The sequence below is a fragment of the Chenopodium quinoa genome, unplaced genomic scaffold (assembly GCF_001683475.1).
Source record: "Chenopodium quinoa cultivar QQ74 unplaced genomic scaffold, ASM168347v1, whole genome shotgun sequence".
NCBI lineage: Eukaryota > Viridiplantae > Streptophyta > Magnoliopsida > Caryophyllales > Amaranthaceae > Chenopodium > Chenopodium quinoa.
In genome coordinates this window covers 4622878-4634629 of record NW_018742329.1, presented here as the reverse complement: position 1 = coordinate 4634629, position 11752 = coordinate 4622878, and the positions used below count along the sequence as shown (strand labels likewise).

At 35.0% G+C, this 11752-nt stretch overlaps 1 protein-coding gene across 1 annotated transcript; it reads right to left on the bottom strand.

The window, feature by feature from the left end:
- Positions 1-7891: 7891 nt before the first annotated feature.
- On the bottom strand, positions 7892-9031 carry LOC110691714. Its single transcript, XM_021868648.1, has 2 exons — positions 8620-9031; positions 7892-8469 (listed from the first exon to the last, which is right to left on the bottom strand). Exons 1-2 carry the CDS (start codon positions 9029-9031, stop codon positions 7892-7894), a joined length of 990 nt encoding a protein of 329 aa, XP_021724340.1.
- Between the last annotated feature and the right edge of the window lie 2721 nt (positions 9032-11752).

The following is an 11752-nucleotide window of genomic DNA, read 5'->3' as shown; positions in this document are numbered from 1 at the left end:
AACTCCATAAGGTCTAGAACCAAATAAGGGTTCGGGGATGAAGGTACAAATCCTACCTAAAAGAGATTGAACCTGCCCTAATAATAGGCCTCTACTTTATTCTGATCGTATTTATGTTGATTAATTGTTGAGATTTAAGTGATTAATGGAAGTTTTCATGTGTGTAATTCGATTAGGCCTTGAGAATTATTCTAGATTGCATTGTGAGTCTACATTGGTACAGATCATTAATTTGTTGCTCATAATTGTCGATTGAGCTTGATTAGTGATGCTTCTAGTTAGAGTTGCTCGTAGTTGGCGCTAGTTTGACCTCTAGGAGATAGCTTGTTAACTCTTTTGATTAAGCTTGCCATTAGTCTTCACAACCATTGATTTGCATATTGTTCTCGAGTTGCTACAGTTGTCATGATTACTTGTTGATCCTCGTTCTCTAGCATTTTATTTCCTTGGTTACTTATTTTGTTAGTTGTTAGTATTCTCTCTTACCTTAGACTTCGACCTAGGTTAGGCACCCAAATCGAAAGCATTTGAACATTACCGTTCCTTTGCATTCGACCCTTGACTTTCTTTTATACTCGTATTTAGGTTTGTTAAATGTTTATAAATTTAGTTTGACCGACGGAAGATTAAATAACGACCTAGTTTTCCCCTCGTCACTTGCCGACCCAAATTATTATATGGATATCGGTGCTAGCTACATCGCATATGACGAATTCTCAAGGTAACTTGTCATTGTATTTTCATTTGATTAAAACTAATAATAATTCTATTATTGGTTGTGATGTTAACAAAGTTACAATTCACGGTTGTGGTCACGAATCCTTAAACCGAAACACACTACAACTCAAAAATGTCCTACATGTTCCACTTTTCAAGGATCTTGTCTCAGTTAGAAATTTCACTATTGATAATAATGTGTCTATTAGTTTGATCATTTTGGGTTTTCTATGAAGGACTTGCACACAGGGAGCAAAATAATGAGGTGTAATAGCAGAGGTGATCTCTATCCATTCTTCACCGATCATCAACTCATTTCAACTTTCATTCCGTCAGCGAGCTTTTGTAGTTATCTCTCTTACTGTATGGCATTCTTGTTTAGATCAACCGGGAAATGCAATTTAAAGTTCTTTGCGTATTAGTAGTAAGTTCATCAGTTATAATAATACTATTAAATGTGTTTGTCATTCTTGTCCTTCGGAAAAAATTAATGAAAATGCCTTTTATGATTCCATGTCTCATACTACTATGCACTTTGACCTTGTTCATAGTGACTTGTGGACTCTACAAACTTATTTAAATTGACTGAAATATTAAGTTATTACGTAGCTTATTCTTCCCATGTGTTGATGATTAACCATCTCTACTCATGGCTCGTAGAAAATGAAAATGGAACAAGTAAAAAGTCAAAAATAAATAAATAAATAAATAAATAATAGATAAATAATAAATAAATAAATAATAATAATTGTATAAGAACATTTAAAGAAAATACTGTTACGATAAAAGTCAAATTATGAAGAAATTTTTGAAACAAATGGATTTAAAAGTCAAATTACAATAATCTTAATCTACACTATTGTTTTTAAACTATTAATAGTCTATGGCTTCACTCGAAATAATATATTGTTTGGCTATTGCCTTGTTGGTGGAATGGTGGATATGTTTTTAGAATAGGCTGTAAGAGCTGGTTTGGGTATTTATGTAAATGTCATATTGTAGGGAATAAATTTCAAGCGTTAATCCCCTAACTTGAACCCCACTGTGATCATACACTAAAGTACGGTGGCGTCCAAAAGGGAATAAGATAGAGCAAAAGAGTCGCCAACAAGTTTTAGGAACTTGTAAACCATTCATAGGGTGAAGGTTACACCCCTTAACGATCCAAGAGATCGTCAAATCCATAAGGTCTAGAACCAAATAAGGGTTCGGGGATGAAGGTACAAATTCTACCTAAAAGAGATTGAACCTGCCCTAATAATAGGCCTCTACTTTATTCTGATCGTATTCATGTGCGCTTTCTAATTAACATGCAATCAATAGGATTAACCCTAAACCTGTTTATCTATGTTGGTTGAATTTAATGCATAAATAAATCTATTATTGGCGATCACTTGAAATTATAATCACATTAACCCTAAATAAGATTATTAATTATCTTATTAAGTGTGATTACAAGTACAAAATTCCCTTTAAACATGCATAAAAGGCGTGATCAAGCAATAACAATAAATATCATGAATAACAATTATAATAATAATAATAATCATCATAAATAAAATAATCATCATCATAAAATTAATAATAATAATAATATATAAATCATAACAATTATAATCATAATTATGTTCATGTTAATATTAAAGCATAATAATAATAATAATAATAATAATAATAATAATAATAATAATAATAATAATAATAATAATAATAATAATAATAATAATAATAATAATAATAATAATAATAGTAATAGCAAGATCCTAGGCATGATACTAACAGATTAATAACAAACCCTAGCATGTCACTAAGTAATAAAAATCAAATCTTTAGCCCTAACATGATACTAACAATCATAAATATTAGGAAGAACATAGGAAGCATCGTAACAATCATATTTAATATAAAAAAATACCCTAGACATGATACTAGGAATATCATAATAACAATATGAACATGATTTCTACATCATAATATCAATTAAATCAATTAAAGTACTTACTTTGATGCCTCGTACCTCTTTCTAATTACAAAATACACACGTTAGTAACTTCAAGGAAAATAATAATCAAAATAATTAAATTAAATAATTGAAAGAGAGATTTGGGACCAAACCCTCAGAAATTAAACCTTTCACGTCTAGGGCGAAGGCAACTTCGAATATGGCTAGGTGTTGCTAGATCTAATGAATGCGGAATTTTGTATGCAAAAAGAAATTTTGAAAAAGGAAAGAGAGAGAGATGAAACAATCAAGAAAACTTTATGAGAATTGGTGAGTGATTAAGAGAGAATTAGAGAATTAATGATTGCGAATGAAAACTGATTGTAGGTGAATATTGATTAAAACTGATTGTTGATGAATGAAAACGGAGTTTAAATACGTAATTTATAGAGAAATTAGCCAAAAAGATAAAATATCAAAACAGAGCACTTGGCGCACGCAAAACAGAGCTGGCGCCAGAAACAGCTAATTGGCGCCAGGCGCCAATGGCTGGCGCAAGGCCTGGTTCCAGGCGCCATTGCCTGGAGTCAGGCGACAGGACTGTTTTTGACGCGTTTTCGAAAATCAGATAAGTTTGCCGTACTGGAGGATAAAATCGTATCTTTTCCTCGAAAATGCTCTTTGATTTTAATTAAAACTCTGAAAAATCAACAAAAGTCAATTTATCAATGCTAATTGAATTATGAATGAAAAGAACCTTCTAGAAGAATCTAGAAGACTAAAACCATTCCTAATTTCATTAGGAATGATAAATCATATTAGGCCCTCCCCAAGATCATTGGGCCGCATATAAGGCTCAAACCGGGCTCAGTTTGGTAAATTTGCCATAACTTCCTCAATATTCATCGGAATTGGGCTTATAATATATCGTTGGAAAGCTCTTGTCGAGCCCCATACAACTACACTACTTTTGGACCCATATCACGGACCAACCAAATTGGATTGGCTGTTTTCTTAAAATAAGTTTTCAAAAACAGAGAGAAGAGAAAAGAAATTAAAACTATCCGCAACACTAGACTTTCCACACTTTCGCTTCATTTGATTATGATTCGACGTGAAAGGTACTCATCACCGGGTTTGGTTTTGGGGAGACACAAATGGGTGTCTACACATATGAGACATTGAGACTAACTTGAAAGGTAAATTATAATAATATATGTTTACTAGATTAGTCTCGTGTGATGTACGATTCAAACAAATAAAATATTTTAAATTTGGTCATTTTCATATCTCAACATTACAAAAAAAAATCCCAAAATTAATAATACATACATCAAATTTTTTTTTTTTTTAAATATATAGAGCTTATAGAAAAATTGAATGATGAAAGGGGTATTAAGGAAGAGAAATTAAATTATTTAGATTGATTTTAATATACTGGTATTAATAATAATAATAAATATATAGCTAATCAAAATTTTAATTAAATAAAATAAAATTTGTAAAATAATGTGATCATGTATAATTTTGGAGGAAAAAAATTTATTAACAACTTGACATGTGTTTAGGATGATGTCAGCGGTTGTTATTTTTGTATTAACTAGATTAGTGTCCGTGCATCGCACGGTAGTAACAATTTCATAATTAATTTGTGATATAATATTAAAAAATGAAGCAATTTATATGAAATATACAAATGCAATGTGTATAAGAAAATTGAAATAATAAGGTCAAATTATTAAAATTAAATTGAGAAAAAAAAAATTATTATTGATTAGTTGTGTTGAAAATGTTTAAAAGTATTATACATTATATTGCATTAATGATGCATGTTTTTTCCAAAATAATTGAAGGAAATGTTTTCCGTAGCTTTCTCATTACAATTCACAGTAATTATATACAAATACAAAGCTTATCACTAGCCACTAATTAGGCTACAATTTAGGAAAAGACTATATAAAAAACTATCCTAGGCTATAAGTTAGGCAACATAATATTTACAATAACTAAGGATATATTATACTAATATATTCTTAACACACCCCCATAGTCAAAACGGGAGGAGGACGGACGCTTAGACTATCCTGAAAATCTTCAAAAAACACCCGTGGTAGTCCTTGATTGGTAAAGATGTCCGCTATTTGGTGCCTAGATGGAACATGGAGGACTCGAACTTCAACCCTAGCCACCTTCTCACGAACAAAAAGAATGTCCATCTCAATATGCTTGGTATGTTGATGGTGTACCGGATTACCGGATAGGTAAATAGAACTCACATTATCACAATATACCAAGGTAGCCTTCTTAATTGGACAATGTAACTCCAATAATAAATTACGAAGCCAACATGACTCAGAAACCACATTGGCCACACCCCTGTACACGGCCTCAGCACAAGACTTGGAAAGAGTAAGTTGGCATTTTGAGGACCAAGAAATCAAGTTATCACCCAAAAATACAGAGTATCCGGACGTTGAACGTCTCGTATCGGGACAACCACCCCAATCAACATCTGTATAGGATATAAGTGTAGAAGTAGATGAAGGATAAAGATGCAAGCCATGCTTAAGTGTACCTTGTATGTATCGAATGATTCGCTTAAGATCAGCCATATAAGTATCCTTCGGATCATGCATGTGTAAGCATACTTGTTTCATGGCATAAGATATATCCGGCCTTGTAAAAGTAAGATATTGCAGCACTCCAGCCAGGCTGCGGTACAAGGTTGGATCAGCAAAAGGGGCACCCGAAGTACTGACCTTCGGCTTAGCTTCAACCGGAGTGGTCGAAGACTTGTAAGAGATCATCCCTGCCCTTTCAATGATTTCCTCTACATATTTTCGTTGTGACAAATATAATCCACCCTTATGTCGTGTCACAGCAATGCCAAGAAAATAATTTAGAGGATTCAAGTCCTTCATAGCAAACTCTGCGCTAAGAAGGGACATAATAGAATACCTTAGAGCATCAGAAGAAGCTGTAAGAATAATGTCTTCAATATATAGTAATAAGTAAGCCACATTCTTGCCAACACGGTAAATAAAGAGAGAATTGTCACACTTGCTATTAGTAAAACCAATAGAAGCAACAAAGTCAGCAAATCGCCTGTACCAAGCTCTGGGTGCCTGCTTAAGACCATATAACAATTTCCGTAGTAAACATACATAATCAGGATGAGTCTGATCACGGAAACCAAGAAGTTGATGCATATAAACTGTCTCATTAAGCTCACCATGCAAAAAAGCATTCTTAACATCAAGTTGATGAATGTCCCAATCCTTGGATAAGGCCAAGCTAAGCACAGTACGGATGGTTGCCGGCTTCACCACCGAGCTAAAAGTATCCCCACAATCAATGCCAACCTGTTGTGTTTTGCCATCACCTACAAGACGGGCTTTATGCCTCTCAAAAGAACCATCAGATTTCACCTTATGAGTAAAAATCCACATAAAACGAATGACATTAACATCAGGTGGAAGGGACACCAACTACCACGTCTTATTTTTAATAAAAGCATTAAATTCATCATCCATAGTCGATATCCAATTCAGGTCACGTAAAGCAGAAATGGGGTTACGAGGTAAAGGAGATTTCGTAACACTAGATACCATAGTATTGAATTTTTTATATTTCGGGTTTGGTTTAACCATTCCATTTTTGCTTCCCGTGACAATAGAAGTAGGAGGGGGAGGTTTTGGGGCGAGAATTTGTGGGCTGGGTGAAAGAGTAGCACGTGGGCTGACTGTGGGTACCTCTCAATGGAGTTGTGGCTAATTGAACATGCCCACAATCCATTTGAGAGGCATTCTGCCCAACAGTAGCCTCGGTGCTATTGGGGTTGGTAGGAGAATTAGGAGAAGAGAGCTGAAGTTGGCTGCTAGGAGGAAAATCAGGAGGCGGCCCACTTCGATCTTAGGTTGGTGAAGAAAAAAACGGAAGTGGGTTGCTAGATGAGATGGCTGGTTGCGGCCCATTTCGGTTTGGAGAGGTTGGAGTGATGGGTGTGCTTTGCTGTAGGGTTGGATGAGATTCAGCGAGCTGCCCAACAGATTGCATATGGTGAATGGTATAAGAACTAAGACCATTGTCCAAAAAATCATATGTATGAGATTTTGGAGTATGTAATTTAGCAAAAGGAAACACATTTTCATCAAACACAACATGTCTACATATTATAATTGTTAGAGGACCAACTCAACCAAAAGTTTAAGCTGATGGTTGAGGCCCAGGAATATGCTTTATGCTCTATCACTCCTCCTCACATGAAAGACCCTTTGGGCTCGAAATGTGGATGCAAAACAGGCCCACCCATACCTGGTGCGAATTAATTCCACTTTGAAGGAGGGGCAGATGAGATTTGAACCCGTGACCTTTGTGTCACACTGGCTCCGATAACATGTTAAGCTTTTGGTTGAGGCCCAGGAATATGTTTTATACTCTATCAATGATTTTATTAGAAGATAAATCATAACACTTATATCCCCTATGATTCGGTGGAAATACCAAAAATACACATGGTGTAGATCGAGTTTGGAGTTTATTATTGGTAGTGGAAGGAAATAAGGGATAACATAAACACCCAACGACACGTAAGTGAGAGTAAGAAGGTTCCTTTTGATAAAGAACTTGGAGAGGAGATTTGTACTCTAGTAATTTACTTGGAAGAATATTATGGAGATAAGTTGCCATTTGCAAAACATGATGCCAAAAAGGCGGAGGTAAAGAGGCATGAGCAAGAAGAGTGCGAATTATATTGTTCAAGGATCTAATTTTTCTCTCGGCCTTTCCATTTTGTGATGAATTATGAGGACACGAAAGTCAAAAAGACATACCATTAGACTCACACAATGCCCAAAATGGTCCATTGTCATATTCCCTCTCATTATCACATTGAAAAGTCTTTATAGGTCGTTTAAATTGAGTACGAATATATTCTTGGAAAGCTAAGATTTTATCAAACACATCCGATTTTTTTGCTAAAGGAAAGGTCCATAAAAACTTAGAATAATCATCCAACACAAGCATATAATAACGATGACCCGATATACTCAAAACGGGAGAAGTCCAAAGATCACTATGAACAATATCAAAAGGCATACAAGTAGAAGAACTTGATGAAATAAATGGAAACTTAATATGTTTTCCAAGTACACAAGAATGGAAAACACTAGAACTAGAAGAGTGAGTACATTCAATGTGTTTATTATTACTAAGAGTTTTTAAAATAGAAGATCACGGATGTCCCAAACGATCATGCCAAATAGACGAAGCTAAAGTTGTAAAGGTTGATGGAGAAGTGCTTGATAAGGTGGTAGTGAGTGGATAAAGGTCCCCTTGGCTATCACATCTCATTATTGGCATCTCCGTCCGATAATCCTTCACAGAAAAACCATAAGGGACAAACTCAACATACACACAATTATCAGTTATGAACTTACGGACAGAAATCAGATTTTTAATGAGTTTTGGGGCATGTAGGACTTTAGAGAGAGACAAAGGTGGGTTTGGGGAAGGTAAAGTAGTACTACCACAACCACGAATTGGAATCGTATGACCACTACCAACAACGATATTATTATGATGATTGCTCAAATTAAAATAAGACGAGAGATTACCGTTGGTGGATGTCATATGAGAAGTGGCACCGGTGTCCATGTACCATGAAGGATCGGGTTGTTGTAGAGTCATAGTGTGGAGGGCCCCTTCAATATCCGTTGGAGCATAGGATTGTTGAGAGGCTGCATAAGCTTGGTGTGGACATGGCCCAAGAAGACCAGGCTGATGCTTTAGGCCTTGTGGACGAGCCCATCCTTGGGTAGGGAATGGACATGGGGGAGCAGCCCATTAAGAACCCCATACCCACGGATTGTACTGCCCCTGCTGCCATGGAGGAGCGAACCACAGCTGCTGCTGTGAGGGTGAGCCGCGGCCCGCACCGGAGGCTCCACCTGACGACTAACCGCTGCCGGAACCACCTGACGACTGACCGCTGCCGGAACCGCGACCACCACCGCTGTTTTGCTTCCCGCGGCCACCCTTATTTTTCTGATTTTTATGCTTCCCACGACCATTCCCCAAGCCTTCCGAGTCAGCATCTCGCGAATTAGCCACCATGGCTGAAGCCGAGGTCGTGGCGGCCCTTTTTGCCAAGCCCGCTTCTTCCAATGTTAGCATCGATCGGGCTTGGTAGAATTGAGGGAGGGGATTGCTTTGTCGAATTAACGTTGCAACCCCGAAATATAATTTTGTAAGACCGGAAACAAGCTGAAGGACAAGACGGTTGTTGTCCACCGAAGCTTCGACATTTTTCAGTTGGTCAGAGAGGCTCTTAAGCCTTTGAAAATACGCCGAGGCATCAGGAAAGTCCTCCATTTGAGTGTTTGAACTCATGTTCAAGAGTAACGGCAAGGGAGTTTTGATTGTCCTGGAATATGTCCTTCAACCTATCCCAAGTCTCCATTCCCGTTGAGTCAGGTTCAATTATGGTGTTCAAAAGGTCATGAGAAATGGTGGAATAAATCCACCCAAGGACAGCCGCATCCAACGTCGACCATGTTTCTTTTTCTTCATCTGTAGAAGGTGCGGGAACCTTCTTCTTCGGGGCAATAATATGATGAAGGACCTTTTGAGAACGAGCATGAACCTTGAATAGCTCCGTCCATGTAGAGTATTGTACATTCTCCATTTCGAGTGTGATGGGAATGACACTTTTTATGTTATTGACAGTCAGTGCGGGATAGAATTTGGAGTCCGACATGGCTGGAAAATAACATAGGAAAGGAAGAAAGAAGAGGAAGAAGAGGAGAAGAGGTGAAGGAGGGCGGAAGAGTAACCCTAGCAATCTGATACCATGAAGGAAATGTTTTCCGTAGCTTTCTCATTACAATTCACAGTAATTATATACAAATACAAAGCTTATCACTAGCCACTAATTAGGCTACAATTTAGGAAAAGACTATAAACAAAACTATCCTAAGCTATAAGTTAGGCAACAGAATATTTACAATAACTAAGGATATATTATACTAATATATCCTTAACAATAACTATACAATGTACTTTTAAAAATATACTAAGTTATAAAATACGGAGTAACAAAAACCAAAACAAAAAAAAAAATAACAATGACATCATATATTGTTTTGGCGGGAAAATTTTTAATGATAGTTTGACATGTGTCAAAAATGATGTAAGCATGTTCTGGTTTAGTATTAGTTATTAGAAGATTATATATTTTTAACTAATTTAGAAATATAACTAAAGTAACAACTGCTAACACCATACCCTATTTAAATTGTACACATGTCAAGTTGTGGCCTCGTAAAAAAATTTCCCACCTAAATTAATTGCTGACATCATATTCTTATTTTTATTTTTACTTATTTTTTGAAGCCTTCTTATGTTTTACTTTAAATTATTAAATTATATATACGGAGTTTTTTTTTTAAGACAATTATTATATTATGTTTTTTTTTAATACATTGTTATGGATTTATAAAAAAAAGTTATTTGGCTTCCAAACATAATTACTCCCGGCTTAAGAGTACTCCTTATTATATAATTTAGTTAAATTTTTACTATGTTCAAAATTATTTAGATTTAGATAACACTGCAATTAATGGTTATGTTTCTATATTTTTTTCTCATATATATGAGGTACATATATAAAATATATTTATTTCAAAGAAATTTTTTATGTCGTGCATCGCACGGGGCTAATTCAATTTATAACTGTAGATTACCGTGCATGGTAGTATGGCACGGAATCTAACCTAATTAGATAATCAAATTGGTGATACTTTAGGAAGAGAAGTAAAAAGTTTGGAATATATCTGTAAATTTTCTTATGCATGCTATTATGAAAAAAAAAAAAAATGGTCATTATTTAATCCCTTGTCAACCTAAATATTTTTAAAGACATGTTTTATACAGAATGTTTCGCTTTCTATATAACGCAACTTGATATTTTGACCGATCTTTCTATGCATCTAGGTGGAAAATGAATAATGCTCCAAAGATAAAAACGAGTACACATTGCTTTGTAGATAAGCAATGAATGGTGGTGGTAGCTAATTTAGGCGTATATTTCCTTTTGCAAATGAAGTGAACCCAGCAAATCTAGACCTAAGTAGATGGTCCATTGTGACCATGCAAAAGGAGCTACGGTGAATGGTATATATATGCACCTTTGCTTTTTAAAGTGTAAAGAAATGTTTGATTACAACATCCACAAAAACCCAAACTACATGAAATGAAATGGTCAAATGGATGTTACAAGCAAAAATGGTAACCAATATACTGTATGATTGCTTAAGTTTAGTCGCATCACTCTTTTTTTAAGGTATTGTAGAAGCTAGGTGCTCTACTGCATCGAAACCTCAATAGAGATTAATATAATTCACCTTATATTAGCGTTTAATCTAATTTTCGTAGGAGTGAGGACATTAAGAAAATTAAATTTCTACCTCTAATTGTCTCTAATGAAAATAAGATCCGTATTTTGAAATTAATTATGAAACACAACTCTTATCAATAGACCAAGTATTACTCTTATCAAGTCAAAATATGAGACAAGAGAATAGATGGATATGGGCCGACCTATGCAAAAGTGCAAAATTATTAACTACTTGCATTTGTTCTTCAAAGGTAATCACGAGCGTGGATAACAACATCCAATAGAATGAATAGACCAATTAGAGTGAATAGACCAATATTCACACGAGACAAAAGTAGAAGAAAATGAATAAAGGTATGGGAGAAAGAAAAATACGGAGTAAAAATTATGTAGCAAGACTCAACTACAATTATGAGCATAAATCTTTTAAGCCATTTAGCTGATATGAAATTTAGGACTACTTTATTACTAGGTATGGATTTACCTGAGTTGTTTTTGCACATGTGAATGCGCGAGTATTAAACGAGTCACATGACATTTTCGTAAATAAACCAACAACTTTATTCAAATGTAGAGCCACAATAATAAAAAATAAAAAAAAAATTGTTGATTTATTCACGAAAATTTCCCTATGAGAAATAAATTTCGTTTCTCACCATGAAAAATAGGGAATTTCCCGTATTAAACTTTGAATGTAT